Source organism: Armigeres subalbatus, chromosome 2 (genome assembly GCF_024139115.2).
Source record: "Armigeres subalbatus isolate Guangzhou_Male chromosome 2, GZ_Asu_2, whole genome shotgun sequence".
In the NCBI taxonomy this organism is placed as follows: Eukaryota; Metazoa; Arthropoda; class Insecta; order Diptera; family Culicidae; genus Armigeres; species Armigeres subalbatus.
In genome coordinates, this window is record NC_085140.1 from 317,717,853 (window position 1) to 317,740,890 (window position 23,038).

At 39.5% G+C, this 23,038-nt stretch overlaps 2 protein-coding genes across 2 annotated transcripts in view; one reads left to right on the forward strand and one right to left on the reverse strand.

Annotated features, from left to right (window-relative positions):
• LOC134216779 (proton-coupled zinc antiporter SLC30A2-like) overlaps nucleotides 1-2,161 on the forward strand; it is a 48,775-nt gene extending 46,614 nt beyond the window's left edge. Inside the window, exons 3-6 of the mRNA XM_062695584.1 lie at nucleotides 467-629; nucleotides 695-1,563; nucleotides 1,632-1,872; nucleotides 1,944-2,161. Of these exons, the coding sequence (XP_062551568.1) occupies nucleotides 467-629; nucleotides 695-1,563; nucleotides 1,632-1,872; nucleotides 1,944-2,050 (1,380 nt within the window). The 3' untranslated portion in view covers nucleotides 2,051-2,161. The remainder of the gene's footprint in view (nucleotides 1-466; nucleotides 630-694; nucleotides 1,564-1,631; nucleotides 1,873-1,943) is intronic.
• Nucleotides 2,162-17,326: 15,165 nt separating this feature from the next.
• The window catches only part of LOC134212641 (uncharacterized), a 149,070-nt gene continuing 143,358 nt past the window's right edge, over nucleotides 17,327-23,038 (reverse strand). The window contains exons 7-8 of the mRNA XM_062690668.1: nucleotides 18,575-18,729; nucleotides 17,327-18,191 (exon numbers count right to left, since the gene is read on the reverse strand). Coding sequence (XP_062546652.1) covers nucleotides 17,832-18,191; nucleotides 18,575-18,729 — 515 coding nt within the window. The 3' untranslated portion in view covers nucleotides 17,327-17,831. The remainder of the gene's footprint in view (nucleotides 18,192-18,574; nucleotides 18,730-23,038) is intronic.

Sequence of the window (23,038 nt, forward strand, 5' to 3'; positions counted from 1 at the left end):
TCTATTATTTTTTTATTATCTCAATTAGGCCGATAGAAATATTAAAAAACAATTATGTCTCCCTCGAATTTATTTGCCCAAAAATAGTATTTTGAGGGGGCAACAAAAAAATCGGATGATTTTGAGGATTTTCAAAACATTCTTTAACAAATCCGAGGAGAGTTTTGTTGATTTTTTAAATTTTAATATTAATTTTTTACCTTCACCCCCCCCCCCCCTCCTTGACCTTTCGAAGACCTATAGGACATAATTTCTAATGTCGCTTCTGTGCTTGGCATTAAATTAGGAAAAAATGCTTACATTAAAAACTATATTTGTGATATTTACGAAGAAAACATTATTGTTTATATTCTGAATTTTCGTCCAAAAATCTCCTAAACCGGATTCTGCTCTTTTAAAACTCAAGAAACACCTTGTTTAATAGTAATAAATAAAACACATATTTTTTTATCTGTTCAAAAATCAGGTAGCAGAATTCGTCGGAGGCTATCTGTCCGGCAGTTTAGCCATCATGACCGACGCCGCCCATCTGTTGTCCGACTGCATCAGCTTCTTGATAGCAGTTATCTCCATCTGGATATCCAACAAGCCTCCTGACGGGAAGATGTCCTTCGGCTATCGCAGAGTAGGTAATAATTGTCACTTTAGTGGATGTCGACATAACATGGAGCTAATACGTCAATATTTTTTACAGAGGTTATCGGTGCTATCCTATCTATCGTGGGCATTTGGGCATTGACGGCTGCCCTCGTCGTTGTGTCCATCCAGCGGTTGATAGACGGAGACTTTGATATCGACGCCGATACCATGATCATCGTCGCCATACTGGGAGTCGTCATGAACATTATGACGGCATTCATTCTGCACGGATCGTGTAGTATCGTACCGCACATGCACCACGGCCATTCACACGGTGGTCACTCGCACGGTGGTCACTCACATGGTGGCCACTCGCACTCCTTCCCTCACACCAACTCGCAAGCGAACCTGATAGAATCATCGACCACGCCAAAATCCACACCACTGACGCGGTCCAGGTCGGGGTCCCCATGCAAAAAGACCCGCCATAAGCTGGAGAAACTGAAAATCTGCAACGAGAAAAAGTGCGATCGCATGGAAGAGCTGACCATTCCCAATCTACCGCCGAGCCCCAGCCCCAGTCCTAACGAATCGATTCCCAATACTCGACACAATTCGTTTGCAGCCAACTCGACCATACAGCGCCCCAACCTGGACAGCATGCTGTCTATAGCAAAGAAAAAACTCAACAAAGAGGCCCTGCGGCATCGGATGAGCGTGGACGCCGCGTTGCACTCTCCCGACATTATACCGTCCAGTAAATTCTTCTACAACAAGATCGGCATCGACATTGATCCTTCGATGGCCGAGAATCGGCGCGATAGCAACATTAGCACCGACTCGCACATACATGAGGAACCGTGCTCCGGAAGCGACCATAACGATGACGAAAACCTCAACGTTCGGGCCGCTATTATTCACGTGATTGGGGATTTTATTCAGAGCATTGGGGTGTTGCTAGCTGCCATCGTCATCAAGTTTGCGGTATGTATTAGCACCTAACCGAATTGCTCGAGTTTCATCCATGCTCTAATTTCGTTTTCCTCTTTTAGCCTAATCTCAAGGTTTTTGATCCGATATGTACGTTTCTGTTTTCGGTGATCGTGATCTTCACGACTGTTCGAATTTTCCGGGACTCGATGCGGATCTTGATGGATGCCGTTCCCTCAAATATTTCCGTCGAAAAGCTAAGGACTGAACTGGGGTGCATCAACGGTGTGAAATCCGTCCACGAGCTGAACGTTTGGAGTATATCTACCGGATTGAATCTGATGACCGTTCATTTGATGGTTGGTAAGTGTGGCTGAAGTTGTGCTTTGATATGTAGTTGCAAAATAAATTATACATCGACATTTTTCTCGCAGATCCAATAGCTAATACATCGGAAATTCTTATCGCAGCCCACACGATTGCTCAGAAAGGATTCCACATCAAGAAGTGTACAGTACAAATAGAGAAAATTTGTTTTTGACCTACGTAATAAGTGGTTGTCTGTGATTAAGTAATTTTAATGTTAGGCTAAGTTGTTAAAATACAACACAATGTACATTATTGAGGTATTAAACTTATTTTTCATTACGAAGCATATCGTTTTCGACTTCTTCTTCTTCGAAAGTTCACAGTTTCAATAGAGCTTTTTTCCGACAACAAACGGGTTCCATTCAAGCTTCGGTAGCGAATTCAACCTAGTAATTTCCGGACATGCTCCAGATAACGCCGTCAACACGACGTACCCGCATGCCTCGACATTCCGAGAGCCTATAAACGGCTCGGACTTCAGATCTTTTTCTTCTCTCGCATAAGCGCACAAGAGCTTATAGCTCATTACCACAACGGGTTATGAACAACAGAATACTCTGAAGGTTCGAGTCAATTTCACTACACTATAAAAAAAATACACGAGAGGACCGTGTGTTCTACACATGATTTTGCGCATGTTGTCAAAGCAAGTCAATATCACGTGTAAAGCACATGACATGGCTCATTCAAAACTGAGCATTTTTTTATAAACAAACCACACGGTATTAACGTGTAAAACAAATCGAATTCGGTTGCTCGACTTGTCATAGTCGCTTGTTTAATATTTGATATCTAAGAATAATAATGTTGAATTTCATTTGAATTGTGAGTGAATTTCGTGTTTTCTTTCATATTTTAATAATGATAATGATTGCATATCCGTCCGGATGCCAATTTCCGTCATCGGATCGAAATCCATTTCAATAAATAGTTATTCTATAACTTCGACGAATCAACGGTGGAAGTATAGAAAAACGCCTCGTTGGTTTTCGTACCTCTGACGGAAATTGATATCCGGACAGATAGAAAAAAATCAAGTTGGTAAAAATGTAATATCCAGCGGGTGGTTGTATTTATTTATGTTTAGAAAAGCCGAACCACTTCTACTACTAACGAGCTGATGCCGACGATTTTGTCCTCGAACAGGTAAGTGCTTTTATTTTCCGAAATCTGTAACCGGTGAATAAGGTTGTTATTATCCACACAGATCACCAAAAAAAATCAAGTTACCTACATCTAAAAGAGCTGCTGCCGGAGAACATGATCGGTTCGGTACTTATTCCTGCTAGCAAGAAGCCCCCACGTAGTACATACGTCGCAATGGATAGTCGGAAGAAGCCGGTATTAAAGATGCGTCTCCGCCGCCTTGAGTATAATGTCATCTTGCTATCAATTAGAAAAAGTAACAAATTAGTATGCCTCGATACGATTCAACATAAACGAGGAGCCACAGCAGATAAGCCAGATTTTCCAGAGCTAGAAAATTAATTTTAAAATATTGATGTATTGAATTAATGGTTTTCAACCGTATAACGGAAGTCGCATTCCGGATGGATCAAATTAAACGAAAACAAATTATGAAAAAGAAGTGAAAAATCTACATTTTCTTTCATTTAATTACAGTTCCAAGCCATATGGATTAACATTTTTTTTGAACATTTCTTCGTAGATTTATAGACGTTTATAAATATTTTTTTGATAAATAAATAAATAAATAAATATTTAATAAATAAACATTTTTCAATTGGTTGAATCAAACATTATACTTGTGTTTACTTAAGATAGCCAGGTGAACTTCACTTTTTCGTTTATTTATGTGGCAGGGTTGCTTGTTCCACACATCCTATACACATCTTCTGTCCTCCCGGTCACTTAACAATAAAATGCCCCTTCTTTTTCTGTTCATAAATAAATAAGTGCAATTTAAATAATATAAAATCAGTTCACTACCGATAACTGAACAATGTTGCGGCCTTTTCGAAACATGCATGAACATGTGCGTTTTTATTGAAATAATGACACATGGAGGATTTCTGAATCGTCTGAATGCATACTCAAATTCGTTTGAAGTAATTCATAACATGTTTTAGATAAACATATGACATCGTGGTGTATCAATTATATAATTTGCTATAAACATAGTCATTTGAACTGAGTTTGTGAAGAACATCTCAGTGATGTGAAATACATCAGACTTGATGGTGTAATTTGGAATGAAATATCAACATTCTGAAACACACGAGTCGAACGTGTATTTGTTATGGTTTTTCATGGATATGCATATCATATGGTAGTGTATCAATAATGAATTTGCATGTATACATTGACATTTGAACTAAGGATGTCAAGAACATCGTAGTGATGTGGATTGCACTAGAATTGATGGTGTAAGCTTATTGAAAATATCCATATTCCGAAAAACATGAATCGAACGTGTATTTTTTTATCAGTGTAAGTAAGTGTTTGGGGGCGATTCAAATATGACGTCCACTACTTTTTAAGATTTTTAGAACCCCCTCTCCCTCTGTCACGCTTTTTTGTATATCTTTCCTAGTAGATGTACTGTCACAAAATCGTGGACCCCCCTAAAACATGTGACGTCATTATTGAAAGACCCCTTAACAAATAATTGGAAACGCAATTGCGTATAAACTGGGCAGTTACATATCAGATGATAATAAGTTCCATAATCGGATTCACAACTATCACAAACAAATGATTCAACGCGTTGAATATTTGCCATGTGATAGTTCAGTCGGCAGTGACCTTTCAAGGCCTTGACTAAGACGCTGTAATTCTGTTTAGACATATTAGCCAAATAGCTTGCTACTACCAAGGATGGCTCCCGGATGTACAATTTTGTTTGATGACATGAATCCAGACTACTCCAATGCTAATTAAAAGCTCCACAAAACACTTGGATATTGGAATACCTGGCTCAGGATCAATAAAGTCATGTAATGCTCCATTACGAGGTAACTTGTCATCCAATTCGTTTCCAGCTATGGGAGAATGGCCGGGTACCGGTATATAAGGTGTAAGTGAATTCAGTTCCTCAATTTGAGTTCCACATGCGATTACTAACTTCGACCTTGAGTTGGCCAAAGCCAGAGCTTTAACAGCTGCTTGGCAATCTGAACAGAATTGTATTACTTTGCCCATAATGTGTTGTTGCGGATTGCACTCCACAAATATTGGCAAACGAGTGAAACTGTTACAATCTCAGCTCACGTGAATAGACGCCTGCATCTACTCTACCTTCGAGGAGGGATCCGTCAGTGTAACAAACAATGCTGTCCACTATACTTCTCTCCAAATGCAAATAGCCATATGTCCACTCATCCCGCGAGGGGAATCGTGTCGATAATGTTCTTTATGGAAAACTACTAACGTGTTTGATATCACTTGGAGCAAGGACAATTTTGTCCCAATTAGCCATAAGCGGTAACAACGAAGTGTGTGTGTACAACTGCGGTTTACAGGATTCTCTTCCATAAAACCGAATACCGATAATCGGAAAGTACAAGAAAATGCTTCTTGTTTGAGATGCTTTTTTTTTGTTTAAGATGGCCTAATTTAGACTGAATTGTCCTTACTTAACCTTTTTGCCACCACACAAGACATCCATAAGCCAAAATTGGTCGTACAACTGTTGTGTAAATCCTTTTGATGTCTTTGGGTTCAAGACCTTAAGTTTAACCACAGGTTCGTCGGCATTGGCCGAAAGCCATACACGACTTTTTGATTCTGAACTAAATGTTAGGAGCCCAGGAAAGCTTGAAATCAAGAATTAGACCCACATACTTTATCTGAGCAGTTACATTGATATCAGAACAAAAAAGATGTAATGGAAGAATTCCATTACGGTTCCGTTTTTCCGTGAAAAGAACAATAGATATTTTATTCGTATGCCTCGGGCTGAAAGTCTCGATAATAAAGACAAAAAAATATTTTATTCGGATTAACCGAAAGGACATATTGGCGAAGCCAACTTTCAACAACCTGAAGAACCTTTTTCATCAGGTCGAATAAGGTAACCTTAGGGAAGATCGGGTAACCAACCCCGGTGGGAACTATGATCGTATGCTGACAGGAAATGGGGGGTTTGCTCCTTTTCGGAGGTGCAAATCTTACCGAGCGTCTGTTCTCCATCTTAGGGGCGGCTGTTCATCGTCCGAGTGCCAGCGAGGGACTCTAAGTGAAACTGTGCACCATGGTCCACCGGGAATAAGGAGGAATGGTCCTCAGGAAATTTAGGGGGTTTGGTGGCAGGCCCTGCAAGCCAGCCAAAAAAAACTCACGCAACGAACAATCAACAAGAGAGTACGGACCGGAACCATCGGCGAATCGGTGAGTACGACAGCTGCCAAAGCCACGACTTCAAAATCATCATAGGAGATTCGAACGCTCAGGTTTAGACCGACTATTGGAAAGTTCAGCGCTCATCGGCTTACGAACGAAAACGGCCTACGACTAATTGATTTCGCCGCCTCCAAGAATGTGACCAGTACTTACTTCCAACACAGCATTCCGTATCGGTACACCTGGAGATCTTGTCCACTTCAGACAGAATCACAAATCGACCACGTTCTGATTGATGGACGGCACTTCTCCGATATTATCGACGTCAGGATATATCTTAGCGTTAACATCGACTCTGACCATTACCTGGTGATGGTTGAACTGCGCCCAAAACTATCCGTCATCAAGAATGTTCGGTACCGACGACCGCCGCGGTACGACCTGGAGCGACTGAAGCAACCTGATGTCACTGCATACGCGCAGCATCTCGAGGCAGCGTTGTCAGAAGAAGGTGAGCTCGACGGGGCCTCTCTTGAGGACTGCTGGAATACAGTCAAAGCAGCCATTAACGACGCAGCGGATAACAACGTCGGGTATGTTGAACGAAGTCGACGGAACGATTGGTTCGACAAAGAGTGCCGACAGATTCTGGAGGAGAAAGACGCAGCGCGGGCGGTTGCGCTGTAGCAAGGTACCAGGCCGAAAGTGGAACATTATAGATGGAAGCGGAGACAGCAGACCCGCAGTTTTTTTCTTTATTTCTTTTGCTAGACTGGTGTTTTTAATTAACTAAGCTCCGAATCTCGGGTTCAACAGTTTAGCCCCCCTCCCCCCCAAATTATAGTTCCGCCAATGGAAATTACATAGGAGTAGTGGACTTGGTATGTGAGGCCACTATCTAGCATAACACCCAAGTCTCGTATTTGCGTTACTCTTTGCAAAGGCTGGTTTGCGATGGTGTTATTAATGACAAAAACTTTGGTCTCTCGATAAACGAGATGATCCTGCATTTAGCAATGCGTCTGATTTCTACTTCACATTTCGTGGCAACTACTACAAACAGACGAAAGGAGCACCGATGGGAAATCCGCTATCACCGTTTTTGTGCGAACTGTTCATGGCGAATCTGGAGAACAACCTACAAGAACAAGGAATACTACCCCAGAAGTGGTGGAGATACGTCGACGACATTTTCAGCATCATCAACCGAAAGGATCTACCCAGGATTTTGGAAGCGATAAACAACGTGCATAAGGACATCAAATTTACCTTCGAAGAGGAAAAAGAAGGTAAACTACCTTTCTTGGATCTACTAGTCATCAGGGAAGCTAAATACAACATTGAGCCTCGAAATCTACAGGAAGCCCACGAACACCATGAGAGTCATCCCATATACATCAGAACCATTCGTACCAACATAAAATGGCAGCATTTCATCACATGATCCACAGGATGCAGACGATACCCCTGAGCGAAGAAGGAAAAACGAAGGAACTACAATACATCTTGGAAACAGCGAAGATCAACGGATACCAGGAGAGGACTATACGAGCGATCATCAACAAGAAGGAAATGACCCTACGACGAAATGGACATACAACGCTGACACCGATAGAGGAGCCGCTGAAAAGAGTTTCGGTCCCTCGACTAAGGAAATTCGGCATCGATCTAGTATTCTCCAGTAGAAGCAACCAACTCAAGTCTCTATTGGGTTCAACGAAGGATAAAGTAGAAATGTTGAATAAGGCAGGCGTTTATAAGATAAGTTGTTCCCAATGTGAAAAAATCTATGTAGGCCAAACAAAAAGATCATTAGACATAAGGTTCAAGGAACATATGGCGGAAGTGAGTAAGGCGAAAAGAGAAAACGATAAGGGATTACATTACGAATTTAGATCTAAGGTAGCAGAGCATGTGTATAAGGAAAATCACCCAATTACGGCATCAAATATTAAAATCTTAAGAAATGTCTCTTCCCCATGGAAACTCGATGTAGCTGAGAGTTTGGAAATCCACCGACAAAAAATGTACAAACAGCGCTGTTGAATAAGGATCAGGGAAATGGCAGCTCTTGGTTCTTCAAGTTTCTACCTAAACAATAAAGTAATTTACTGTATAGGGTAAATAAAGTAGGCAAATAAGATTAGATTAGGTACCTAGCGTAGTATAAATAGTGTAAGTTGCGATTGTTTTCTTCAAGTCGAGTCAAGTACAAGACACTGAAGACGACCACACAGTTGTGGTCGAAATACGTATCTGCAAAGATAACGAAAATTAACTGGTGGAATTAAATGGACAGTACTTAATTCGTCTTAGACGGTTTAATAGAATTCGATTACCGAGGTGACTACCGAGAGCTCAGCTGTTGAGAAATCGGTAATTCATTTACCGAGCCCGGTAAATAGAATTAAGTGTCAAGTTATTAAGCCGGCTTCGTTGACGGCCGCTCGACAACGGACCAGATCTTTACTGTACGGCAAATCCTTCAAAAATGCCGTGAATACCAAGTCTCAATGCACCATCTGTTCATCGATTTCGAAACGACATACGACAGTATAGACCGCGTAGAGCTATGGAAAATTATGAACGAGAACAGCTTCCCTGGCAAGCTTTCCAGACTGATCAAAGCAACGACGGATGGCGTGCAAAACTGTGTGAAGATTTTGAGCTAACACTCCAGTTCGTTCAAATCGCGCCGGAGACTAAGACTTTCATGCCTGTTGTTCAACATTTCGGTAGTAGGTGTCATGCGGAGAGCCGGGTGTAACAGCCGGGGTACAATTTTCTATAGATCCAGTCAATTTATTTGTTTCGCGGATGACATGGACATTGTCGGAACTGTACACCCGCCTGAAACGTGAAGCAACAAAAGTTGGACTGGTGGTGAATGCGTCAAAGACAAAGTACATGGTTGTGGGCGGAACCGAGCGCGACAGGGCCCGCCTGGGAAGCAGTATTACGATAGACGGGGATACCTTCGAGGTGGTCGAAGAATTCGTCTACTTTGGACCCTTCCTAACGGTTGATAACAATGTTAGTCGTGAAATACGAAGGCGCATCATCTGTTGAAGCCGGGCCTACTACGAGCTCCAAAAGAAACTGTGGTCAAAAAAGATTCGCCACCGCACCAAATGTGTCATATTAGGGTGGTTCAAAAAATCGATTTTGCTCCACAGTGTTCATCTGATTCTTTACCATGTTCTAAGTGTCCTCTGAAAATTTGAGCTCGGAACGATTAATTAAGACGCGGTTTTCGATTTTTGAACCACCCTAGTGTCATATACAAGACGCTGTTAAGACCGGTTGTCCTCTACGGACATGAAACATGGACAATGCTCGAGGAGGACTTGCAAGCACTCGAAGTATTCGAGAGACGGGTGCTTAGGACCATCTTTAACGGTGTGCAAGAAGACGGTGTGTGGCGGCGAAGAATGAATCACGAGCTCGCCCAACTCTACGGCGAACCCAGTATCCAGAAGGTAGCTAAAGCCGGAAGGGTACGATGGGCAGGGCGTGTTGCAACAATGCCGGACTGCAACCCTGCAAAGATGGTGTTCTCTTCCGATCCGGCAGGTGCGAGACGGCGTGGATCGCAGCGAGGTGGACAGACCAGGTACAAAACGACTTGGCGAGCGTGGGGCGCATTCGAGGATGGACTTACCCCCCTAAATTGTGGAAAGATTGAACGGGTACTGAAATGAATTTCCTCAAACATGTGCACTTTACGATCCAATCATATACAGATATAGGTGGTTGAAATTCAAAAGATTTCCAAAACTTATTAGGGCATCCAGGATCCATAATATATGAAAGTTCAAAACAACTCGAAACATTTCGGGCTCAAAAATTCTCCTTGAAATCCTTCTAGAAGCTTCCCTGGGAACTTCTGAATTCCTCCGGAAAGTTATCCACAAATTCCTCTGAAAATCGTTCGAAAATCCTTCTCATGTAATTGTAATTATCTAGAAACCCCCCACTAAATTTTGTTTTAGGAAATTCACGAGGAAATTCCTTGAAGATTTCTTTTCTTCTCTTCAAGATTTACTTCTAGATATTTCTTCGGCTATTCTTTCTTCAGGAAAAATCCGGCATTTCCTTCAGGCATGCATTCGAGAGTTCGGTCAAGAATACATACGAATTTCTTCCAAAATTCTACCAGAAGTTTCTTAAAAATTTATGACGGATATCCTCCGATTTCGCTCCAATATTTCACTTGTAAATCTATAAGAAATTCCTTCGGAAATTCTTCTAGGAACTTCTCCGGGCATTCCTCTCGGAACTCTTCCTTTAATTCCTCCAGGATTACTTCCAGGAAATTTTCCGGGAATACCTCCAAACATTCAATAGCGAAATCATCTAGCATTCCAATCTGGAATTCTTTTCGCAATTAAGGTACACTGGGGGAAGTGGAAAAGGGGGTAAGTGTAAAAAGCGACTCGAAAAATTGGAATTGTACATACTTTACACTTTTTACCACATCATAACATTATGCAAGAATATACTTTGATGTTCACACTAATACTATGTTGAAGTTTGTATAATACATACACTAACACGGTTAACACTTGAACTGTAATTTTAGGTTTCGCGAAAAGTTATTTTTTGCATTCATAAAATCAATTCTTATTTGCACAAATTGTCCCTTTTTCCAGTGAATTTATATCACATGTGACCATTAAAATACAATTAAACTAATCCCATTCAATTGGTAATGGTTTGTACCAAGAAAGCAAATTATTCAAAGATTTTACACTTACCCCAGGTATCAAACACTGCGGGGAAGTAGATAATGTTCTAATTACGCAATGTTTTCCTCCCTCCAGGGTTTATTTCGATAGCTGTGAATCTTAATAGGTTCCTTCTTTGTTATCATTGCGATTCCAGTGGTGATTGGACTGATATAAATGAGAAAATGCCTTATTAATCCACCTATCGGTATTGATATTTTTCACATGTTTTACATATGAAAAAAAATGTATGAAAAAGTTAAAAATAGCACTGATAGGTAAATATATTGTATAATTCACATTAATTTTTATTCATAACAAGTTTCGCCGTTGAATGCAATTTTTTTGCGAACAAATTGGTTAAGGACAAGTGCTTAAGAATAGCTGATAATTTTGTACGTGCTTTGCGCACACACATACATACAAATACGCACATACAGACATCATCTCAATTCGTTAAACTAAGTTGATTGGTCTATAACCCTGTAAGTCCCATTTTTCCTTTAAAAAGTTCATCTTTGGGGCGAACATAAAGATTTTACGTACACTTAGTGTTCGAGAAGGCAAAACCAGCCCTCCCCTAGCTATTACGAGATTTCCTTGAGGATCTTTTCCGTTAAGGTAATGAAATTATTCCACAAAAGATACTCAGAGCAATTATCGTATTGATTTGAGTTATATGTAACTACTCATCACTATTGAAGGTCAAGGTAACATGGGTTTTCGACTTACCCCATCCCACTAGGGTAAGTGGAAAAACAACTCCTGAGTTTAAAATCTATTTCCATAAATTTCAAGCGACCAAAATGGTATGAATTAACGCACAGTTGGTGCAAAATTGACTGTTTTTGATAGCCCATTTTGATTTAACGCATTTAGATCTTTTAAACTGGTTTTACACCAATTCAAACATGCACTATCGATTTTTCCTTTTCCACTTCCCCCAGTGTACCTTACTTCAGAATATCCTTCAAGAAATCCTCTAGAAATATCTTCATGAATTTCTCCTGGAATTCGTCCAAGTATTTCCCCAGAAATTCTTACAGCTATTTCTTCGGGAGTTTCTTCAGGTACTTCTCCAGGAATTCCTTCAGGAATTTCTACGGGAGATTTTCCGCGGAAGTGTACTAGAACTCCTTCCGGATTTCACTCGGAATTTACTCGGATATCTGCCAAGAGTTCTTCCAAAAATTTTATCGGAACAATCCGCAGGGATTTTCTTCAGCAATTCATCTGAGAATACTTTCAGGATTTCATCTGGGAATTTCTGCATTAATTTCTCCTGGTATTTTTCTGGGAATTCCTTCAGATATTTTTTCGAAAATTCCTTTAGGAACTTCTCTAAGAATTATTTCAGGTTTTCCATGTGGGAATTAATCCGGAAGTGCTGGTTTGAGTTTCTCCGGGAGTTCTTACAGGAGTTTTTCCAAGAAATTCTCCGGTAATACCTCCAGGAACTTTACAGGGAATTCCTGGACGATATTTGGGAGGAATTTCACGGGAAATGGGATTTCGGAAGTTCCTTCAGAAATATTTTTTCTCTTCCTCTAGGGTATTCCACCGGATGTTTCTCTGAAGTTCCACCAGTAGTTCCTTCGGGAATTCAATAAGCATTTCTTCCAGGAATTCATTTAGCATTTCTTTAGGCATTTATCTACAAATTCCTCCAGAAGTTTCTCGGAGAATTTCTCTGGGAGTTCTTACGGGAATTCCTCCGGGAGGTTCTTTTAAGAATTCTTACGGAAGTTCCTTTGGGAGTTCATCCTAGAATTCTTACGAGAGTTCCTCCAGGATTTCCTCCGGAAATTCTTCTTGTAGTTCTTCAATAAATTCCTCCAGATATTCCACCGGCAGTTCCTCCGAGAATTCCTCTGATAATTTCTCCGGAAATTCCCATAGAAAATCCCCCGGGAGTTCCTCCGGAAATTACTCTGGGAGTTCCTTTTCAGAGAAACACCCGGAGAAACTGACGGTGAAACTCCCGGAGGGATTCTCGTAGAAACTGCTGGTGGATCTCCCGGAGGAATTCCTGAAGGAACTGCCGGAGGAGCTCCCGTAAGATCTCCCGTAAGAACTTCCGGAGGAAACTCAGGAAGAACTCCTAGAAGAATTCCTAGAGGACCTCCCGGATGAGCTCCCAGAGAAACTATCGGAAGAATTTCGGGAGGAATTTCCAGCTTAATTTCTGAAGAAAGCCTAAATGATTTCCTGAAAAAAGCCTGAATTATTTCCTGGAATAGCTTCTGGTGGAACTCCCGGAGGAATTTTCTGAGAAACTCCCGGATGAATTGCTGGTGGAATTCCCGGAGGAACTCTCGAATGAATTTTCTGGAAGAATTTCTGAAGAAACTCCCGGGAGAATTTTCAAAGGAACCCCGAGGAAACTACCAGAAGCATTCTCGGAAACAAGAGAATTCATCTTATAGACAAATCTCGTCTAGCTGAAACCTTTGTTGGGGTTTGCAGCTGGACCATCATCATCATCAGAGGACCTCCCGGAGAATTCCCTGAGGAGCTCGCAGAGAAATTCTCGGAGGAGCTTCTGGTGGAAAATCTATATAAATTCCTGAAGAAGTCTAAATTCTTGGTCGAAATACCGGTGGAACTCCTGTAGGATCTACCAGTGGAAATGTTGAAGTTTCCACCGGAATTCTTTCAGGATTTCATTGCGAATTAATCTAGGAATTCCTCCGAAAATTCCTGAAGAAGTCTAAATTCTTGGTCGAAATACCGGTGGAACTCCTGTAGGATCTACCAGTGGAAATCTTGAAGTTTCCACCGGAATTCTTTCAGGATTTCATTGCGAATTAATCTAGGAATTCCTCCGAAAATTCCTGAAGAAGTCTAAATTCTTGGTCGAAATACCGGTGGAACTCCTGTAGGATCTACCAGTGGAAATCTTGAAGTTTCCACCGGAATTCTTTCAGGATTTCATTGCGAATTAATCTAGGAATTCCTCCGAAAATTCCATTGTTAATTTCATTTTCGGTATAATTTCTGTATAAATTTCCGGTGGAATTCCTGGAGAAATTCTTTGAAATTTTCACAAGAAATTATTCGAAACAATTCACGGAAAATTTTATGGAAATTTTTCGTGAAATTCTCAGGAATGTTTACTGGCAATTCTGCGGAATTTCCACGGAATATTCTTATTCCTAAAATTTTTTAAATCCATTATTGTTTTAATCATTATTGTTTCGATTTGGTTTCATGTGTTAATATTCATGTGTTTTTATAAAACTACTATAAAACTACAATTTAGAAGGCCCCCCCTTCTGGAAACCCTGGCTACGCCCATGGGATCGGGTGATGTGCGTAGTTCGAGTTTCAGGTGCATTCTCGAGTCCCTTCGAAACACGCAGAGGGTTACGGCAAGGTGTTGGGTTTTCGAGTCTGCTATTCAACATCGCTTTAGAGGGAGTAATACGAAGAGCAGGGATTGACACAAGTGGTACGATTTTCACGAAGTCCGTCCAGTTATTTGGTTTCGCCGACGACATTGACTGAAATCTACGACTACATCAAACTGAAACTAGTCATGGACTAGTCATCAACTCGTCTAAGACGAAGTACAGGAAGGAAGGAAGAGGCTCAAGAGAGGTCAATGTAAGCCACCCACCACGAGTTTCTATCGGTGGTGACGAAATCGAGGTGGTTGAAGAATTCATGTACATGGGCTCACTGGTGACCGCCAATAACGATACCAAAAGAAATTCGGAGACGCATCATGGCACTCCGCAAAACGTTCCGATCGAATAGAGTTCGCTGCCGTACCAAACTGACAATCTACAAAACACTTATTAGACCGGTAGTACTCTACGGACACGAGATCTGGACGATGCTCGTGAAGGACCAACGCGCACTGGGAGTTTTCGAAAGGAAAGTGCTGCGTACCATCTATGGTGGGATGCAGATGGCGAACGGTACGTGGAGGAGGCGAATGAACAACGAGTTGCATCAGCTGTTGGGAGAACCATCCATCGTTCACACCGCGAAAATCGGAATACTGCGGTGGGCCGGCACGTAGCCAGAATGTCGGACAGTAATCCGGTGAAAATGTGGTGGATCGATCAGGTGCATAACGATTTGCGGACCCTCCGCAGACTGCGTGGTTGGCGAAGTGCAGCCATGGACCGAGCTGAATGGAGAAGACTTTTATGTATTGCGCAGGCCATAAAAATCATGGAGTTTCGAAGAAATTGATCAATCGTACAATTATTTGCTTTGCATTTAGCATGGTGTTTCAAAGTTACACATTTTATTAATTTCTCACATTCATCAACGATCTAGATCTTTGTCTCAACAGCTAACACACATCGAAGATACACCTGTTAGTCTTGGCGTGGCTTAGATATTAAAAGTGGAACGTCCAGACAGAATTCAATAAATGAATCACCTCACGATTTCAGAGTCACATATGGCATCAAACCAGCAAATTCCATTGTAGTGTTCTTAATTTGATTCCATGCTGCATGCAAAAAGTTTTAAAATCGACATGTTCATTACTTTCTCAGTGAATCAAATATGTGCCAACGAAAACGCAAGGTGAAGACTGATCCGGCTATTTGGGGCAACCATTTTAAGGATTCTGAAGCGTTTGTCCCATCGTGTGTGGTGATTTTCTGACATCGTTCAGTTTTACATCAGATCGTTCAAACTACATTGTGAGTCTAGTTGTTATCAGTTGAAGTCAATATAGATACAATATACAGAGTGTTTGTGTAGTTGATTTTGAGAGTAGTATTATTAACTTTTTTTTATGTAATATGAAAACTTTGCTTAGACTTGTATAGAACTTCAATATAATTCACTACGCGTGTAAACTCGAATTTCCATAAGAAAGCATTGTTTATATATTTTTACAGGTGAATCCAATGCAATGATTAACCATAGAACGGTTTATTTTAAAAATGTATCTTCTTTTTTAAGCGTGAGCAAATTTCTCTTTTAAGTAGGGTATAGAAAACAAAATTAAATGAGTAGCAGATTGAACCCGACATTTCTCCAAACCAAACTCAGTACAAACTACTCAATATTCGAGAGTTAGGAACAAAACGAGAAAGAAAAACACAAAATATCAATAGTTTGTACTACTTTGTACGCGATCAATGATCAAAAGGCACTCATTATTCATTACATAAAAATTGGTGTGATTAAACGGCCAAACAATAATCTGTAGGAATGTTCGGGAGTCGACAGAATTGATCGATGGATTCTAAAAAGCTATCACTGGGTGGAAAAATGCCGAGAATTCTAGACAAATTAAAAAAAACAACAGAAAAATATTAAAAAAAAACTTAACACGGTAAATAGTTTCCAGAAACATACAACAGCACGATATTGGAAAAAGAATTTGAAAAAAAAATTAATCTGATTTAGACGAAACAATGAGGAGTACCTGCTGGTAGCCGATCACTTTCTATACACGCACGTCATTTATAAGTGTACCTAATATAATATATTTACGAAAATTTCAAACGAGATAAGATTGCCATTTCTGTTTACGAATTTAAATTAAATGGAGTAAGCATTCGAACGAATCACTGCATCGAAGCCCTTCCTTTTCTCTTAGAAGACGAGCCAGCCTAGGGCTGAAAGTCTCGCTAATAAAGACAAAAAAATCTTTTTCTCTCAGGTGGTGATCAGTTTGGTTAATTATTCTTCGACATTTCTATTGCGCGATATAAAGTGATTGGCTACCATGTAATACACTGATCATTAAAGCACATGTTTGCTTGAAATCCTATCCAATTTGTTAGTTTCCCTCAAATCTTCTTTTCCGTAGATAAAGGCGAAAGTGCGTCAATGTGCAGTGGTTACTTTACAATTGCCCTCTTGGTAAATTTTAACCCACCCAAATTTCGGAAAATCCTTTCCTCGTGGGTTGAAAATTTAAACTGATGCCTTAGATTATCCATCAGATTTCTTGGATTCTTTATTTTTTCCGAGTGGTGGTTTCAACAAAAATAAAAATGAAATGCTGTGATTCAAAAGATTACCACAAGTGCAAACTAATCGTGGTGCAAATGATAAAACAAGGAAGTTAGTAATGTTAAAGGTGAAAGAATAAAGGTCCTTCTAAATAATTCAAAACGATCTACTTTCTTAGTTTAGTATAAATAGTAGCTGGATAATAAAAGTGTTAGTGGAGGTGAACGGCGATCGTGAAATTGCTTACCAACCTATGTTCTACCAAGAAAAAAGAAGCAATTCCGTTCACCGTGGGAACCTTTCAGAATACACAATCCACGTTTCGCACGCAAATTTCGATGTAGATCTCCTCTCTTTCGCGTAAAAGATAATAGAAAAATATGCAAATCTCGTCCTTTCGACTACTGATCTTTCTACTTGTCGCATTAAACGTGAATTTCGACTACATTTAAGCTTTGATTCATGACTCTTATAACTAAATAAATATGTTTTATTATGCCTTATTTCTTCGCATTGTTTTATTGTTGTATCGTAATACCAGCTAACTAATAATAAGTTTATTCAACATATAAAAAGTTTGTCATTTCTCGTAAAATCACATTTGATGCATTTCAGTTTCGTGTTTACCTCATTTTTCACTTTCGAAAAGCTCGCTCGCTTGCTCAATATTTCACCCCACATTTGTCTCGAATTCTCATTCATTCCGGAATTTTCCAATCTCTCTTAGTGTCGTCTTGTTAATCAGTCAGTCGATCCACGTGTGTCATCTCTACTACTATTTCTACTACTAATGGTTATGTGTGTTAGCATGAGTGAATGCGTGTCCCATGTGCAGGGTTCGAGCCGTACGTGTACACATATGATTTAGCGCCTATACCAATGTCCAAGATAACGAAAAATCTTCCTCTATAATTACAAACAAACGATAATCTACGTAACATCCGGCTCTGGTCCGGTTGAGTCCAGTAAAGGTCAAGCATCGGGAGCGCGGGATCAGCTCGCGTCCACTAGAGGTGGCACCGATGCACCGTTTGTGTCAGCAGCTGCCGTATTCACCGCCGATGACGTCCCATTGGCAACGGCTCCAGGAACGAATATTTCCACATTCTGTTGGCTGTTGGCGAGTTTCTGTTTCCGTTTCAACTCCATCAGCTGTTTCCGCTGGGCTTCACGTTTGGCAGCGGCTGCAGCTGCCGCAGCTTTCTTCGCATCGGCTGCCGAACTGCCGTCGGCCTGGTTACTGCTACCGTTGGTCGTTGACGCTGTGGCCGGTGACTTGAAGGGTCGCTTCGTGAGCTTGGTACTCCGAGCGGTGCTGCGTACTTGCGGTGTGGGACTTTTTGGTGCGGGTTTCTAGAACGTAATAATTAGATAAATATTTAGATAATATTTCAATAGAATGCCTTCACTTATGGTATAAGAGTTAGTTCCACTTAGTACTTCTTCTTCTTCTTATTGGAATTACATCCCCACACTGGGACAGAGCCGCCTCGCAACTTTGGTTTCTAAGCCAATTTTTGCATTTGTATATCATGAGGCTAACACGATGATACTTTTATGCCCAGGGAAGTCGAGACAATTTCCAATCCGAAAATTGGAATGGAAATGGAAATTGGAATGGAAGTGGATATCGATGAAAATAGTACTAACTCGTATTATGAAAGAATAAAAGTATTTTAGTGGAAGAATTAAATTGCGAATCTTCTTTTCAAACCTTCCATAATAATGATACTCACCTTCCATCCATTTCTCCGGAACGAATCAATCTCACTAAAAGACGCGTCTACATCATTAACCTGCAACATCACCATATCCCAGAATCCGCGCAAATCCTCGCACGTCGTTTGAAATTTCTCCTCCGGTGATTGGTTTAGATTTTTATAACACAGACCTGAAAGTATAATACATTAAATGAAAATCGTGTCGAAAGCCATTGAAAATAATATAAACTGTCATACAAAATCTTGTGTACATTAAAATTTGAAGCAATCCATTTGATTGAGATTGAATTGAAAATGTGTTTCATGAATTCTATTTAACAACGGGCAGAAACGTTATGACATTTTTATAACTTCTATAATTTAAATTTCGAACTTGTTTAGCAAAGTTTCGAATATCGATTTAAAAAGGGATTTTTTAATGTGACATAATTTGTAAATGTGCTTTAGAGAAATACTTGCAGAATTGAAATTGGTTAGAATGGTTAGAATAGGTTAGAATTATTACGATAACAGAACAAATTAAATCTGGGAAGAATTCCCGAATGTTGATATGCAGTGAAATGCCGGCCATATCGTGAGAGTAATAAACATCAAGATAACAAACATCTCGACTCACAAGCTCGGAGAGAAGGTCGAATCAACTATGCATATGGTACATTGTACACGCATTAGCTGACTCAAAAAAATTAAAAAATGTCACATATCAGTCATATGACGACAATACATTAAAACGGATTGCAATGAAATAAACGTCATAAAAAATGCACCTCCAAATTTGCAGAGTAATCCGGGATGAGACATGTGACATATCAATAAAAATTAGCACTCACTTCTCATCTCAGCAGTAAAGTTTCCAAAAAACCGAAATGACTGGCTCTGCTTACGAATCCACTTATCACATTTCGCATGGCGCTGATGTCGTAATGTGTTAAAATTTTCGATAACACCAGAATTGCTTGGCAATCGCGTCGCATGTGATAACGAATACAAACAACAAAACCATTTGATAAAAGAGTCAGATGTGACGATATTTTTTGGTTTATTTTTATTTGAAATAACAGAAGCATGAGGATTACCCCGCTATGCCCTTCTTCACCGTAATTAGAGTGAGGAATTTAACGCGAAGGCACCGACTTAGCGCCGCACGGAATTGAAAATTCGGGAAGGTATTCGTTGGGTCAGGATTTGCCTGAAGCTGGCAATGTTACCGTGGTAAATCTTACCTCGTAACATACCACGTAAAGGTATCCCCCAACGTTGTGGATCTCAGAGGCAGATACTTCTGCCGGTGTAGCCAACAATAAATTTTATCCACGGATTGCTTTGAGAATTCTTCAACGCGGATTCTTCCAAGAATCCCAAAGCGAACTCTTCTAAGAATTGTTCCGTAAGTACTTCTAAGAATTTCTGAGAAAGTTGTTCCACGAATTCCTTTTGCTTTTTTTTTAATAAAAGTGATTCCTTCCTAATTAAATTTTTGAAAAAGATCAAGGGAAAGAAAGGGAAACAATGATATGGAACCGTTAAAATCAAACTTTAGGAAGCGCAGATCAAGAAGCTGATATCTTCATGAAGTCATTGAATACAATTTTTAATAGAAAAATTGTTTTCCCAGTACGATACAGCCAATATTATCTCCATACATTGGGATTGATTTAGTCTTAAATTTGCCGATTAGATATTCCAGGAGTCCGCCCAACTAAATCGCTCCACTAACAGCAGATCTAAGGGCAACATATTCCAGTTCACTTGATGAAGTAGATACCGTTACTGTTTGCCACGATACGGTCGATCCGAACACTTTCAAAACAAAACACAGATGTGTTATAACAATAATAATAACTCCCTGGTGTTGAAATGAAAAATTCAATGCGATATTGTTGAAGTTCGGATTTGCAAAATTAAAGAATATTTTCTTAATCCGACGTCCAATTTGCATCCACAAAAATGCTTAACGCTGATGAGGATTCATAATCTCTTTAATCTTGCAAATCCGAACTTCAACAATACCGCATTGAATTTTTCATTTCAACACCAGGGAGACTGCTTGAGTACATTGATATAACCAGTTTGCAGACGGTTCCTGATGTAGGCTTACCAGATGGTATCCTTCGGGACATGCCCTTCTTTTATTTTTCTTTAACTAATTTTATTTTCTAATTTTCTAATACATGCATTCATCTCTTAGACTAGGTGTTCCGTGTTTTCTTAAACACTATCATCCTTATTTGCTATGTTACAGTTTTAGTTATTATTAATACATGTCAATAGCCTCCTCTGGCAGTTAGGATATTTCCTCTGGTTGAATTGAACCATGTAGGAATTACAATGTTTTCTACTTAACCTAAACTTAACCTAATTTATACTAAGGGTACAAGGAGCTAATCGTTGCAATAGAAGATTGCAACGATTTTTGTCTAAAATTGGAAATTATTTTGTTGGACATTTGTTGCAATGTCTCAATATTAGAAATTCTATTAAGTTCAATGGTACAATACCACGGAGGCAACTTCAGAATCATAGTGACAATATGTCTGCTAGAAACGCTACAATAGATCTAATAATTGGTCGCAGTGGCACACCCGAACAGGAAAAGAAAAAATGTCTGCTAGAAGGTTTCAAATAAGAAGCTCTCGGCTTATGTGGGAAAATTATAAGCTGAGTTTTGGAAGCATTCGGGGAAATTTTCCATTTTAACAAGTAAGTGGAAAAAATATCAAAACTTTTTTGCAATCTACTACAAATGACACGAAGGCTTCTCCCTTTGACTGAAAGGCTCGTGTCATCTGCAAACAAAGATTTTTTACACCCTGGTGGTAAATCGGGTAAGTCAGAAGTAAAAATGTTATACAATATGGGCCTCAGTATGCTGCCTTGGGGGACGACAGCCCTTACAGGTAATCTATCAGATTTGGAATTCTGATGGTTTACCTGCAGTGAGCAATCGGATAAATTATTTATTTTGGATCAATTTAATAATGTACAGAGGAAAATTAAAATTCATCAATTTTATAATCAAACCTTCATGCCAAACACGGTCACTGCTTTCTCTATATCAAGAAGAGCAACTCCAGTCGAATATCCTTCAGATTTGTTGAGCCGAATTAAATTCGTTACTCTTAATAACTGATGAGTGGATGAATGCCCATGGCGAAAACCAAATTGCTCATCAGCAAAAATAGAATTGTCATTAATATGAACCATCATTCTATTTAAAAATAATCTTTTCAAACAGTTTGCTTATTGAATCCACAAAATGCTTAACGCTGATGAGGATTCATAATCTCTTTAATCTTGCAAATCCGAACTTCAGCAATACCGTATTGGATTTTTCATTTCAACACCAGGAAGACTGCTTGAGTACATTGATATAACCAGTACATTTAGTACATTGATATAACCAGTTTGATTGGGCGATAACTAGAAGCCTAAGCTGGATTTTTGTCCGGCTTCAAAATTGGAACAACTTTGGCGTTTTTCCATTTATCTGGGAAGTATGCCAATTGAAAACAGTTGTTAAATAAATTAACCAAAAAGGATAAAGAGCTCTCAAGAAGTTTTTTGCTAAGTATGTAGAAAATATCATCATCACCTGGGGCTTTCATATTTTTAAATTTTCTAGTAATAGATCTCACTTCATCCAAATTAGTTCCCAACGAAGGGTCGAAATATTCTCTTGAATGAGCTGAATGAAAGCTCCGTGTAACCTGATCCTTCATTGGACTAGTGAGACCTAGACTAAAATTATGGGCACTCTCGAACTGCTGAGCAAGTTTTTGAGCCTTTTCCCCATTTGTTAATAAAAAAATTTCTCCCTCTTTAAGCGCTGGATTTGGATTTTGAGATTTTTAAAAATTTTCGTTAATTTCCAAAAGGGTTTCGAACTGGGATCCAACTTCGAGACATTATTCCCAAAGTTGGTATTTCTCAGAATAGCGAAACGTTTTTTAATTTCATTTTGCAAATCACGCCAAATAACTTTCAACGCGGGATCGCGAGTTCTTTAGTATTGCCTTCTTCTCACATTTTTAAGACGGATTAGTAGCTGAAGATCGTCGTCAATAATAATGGAGTTGAATTTAACTTCACATTTTCGGAATTGCAATGCCTCTGGCTTCGACAATTAAATTTGTCAAAGATACGAGCGCATTGTCAATATCACTTTAAGGTGTCCATAGGAATATCAAAATTAAAATTCCTATTGATATTTGTTTTAAATATATACGTCCCAATCAGCTCTATGATAATTAAAAGCAGAGGTGATTGGATTATAAATGGCTTATTGTGAGATTTCAAATGTCACAGGAAGGTGATCAGAGTCAAAAGTCAGCATGAGTTACCAATTGACCACACAGCTGACTTGAATCCGTTAAAACCAAATCAATTGTCGAAGGATTTCGAGTGAATGAAAAACAAGTTGGGCTATTGGGATATTGAATAGTATAATATCCTGCAGAACAATCTTCAAATAAAATTTTA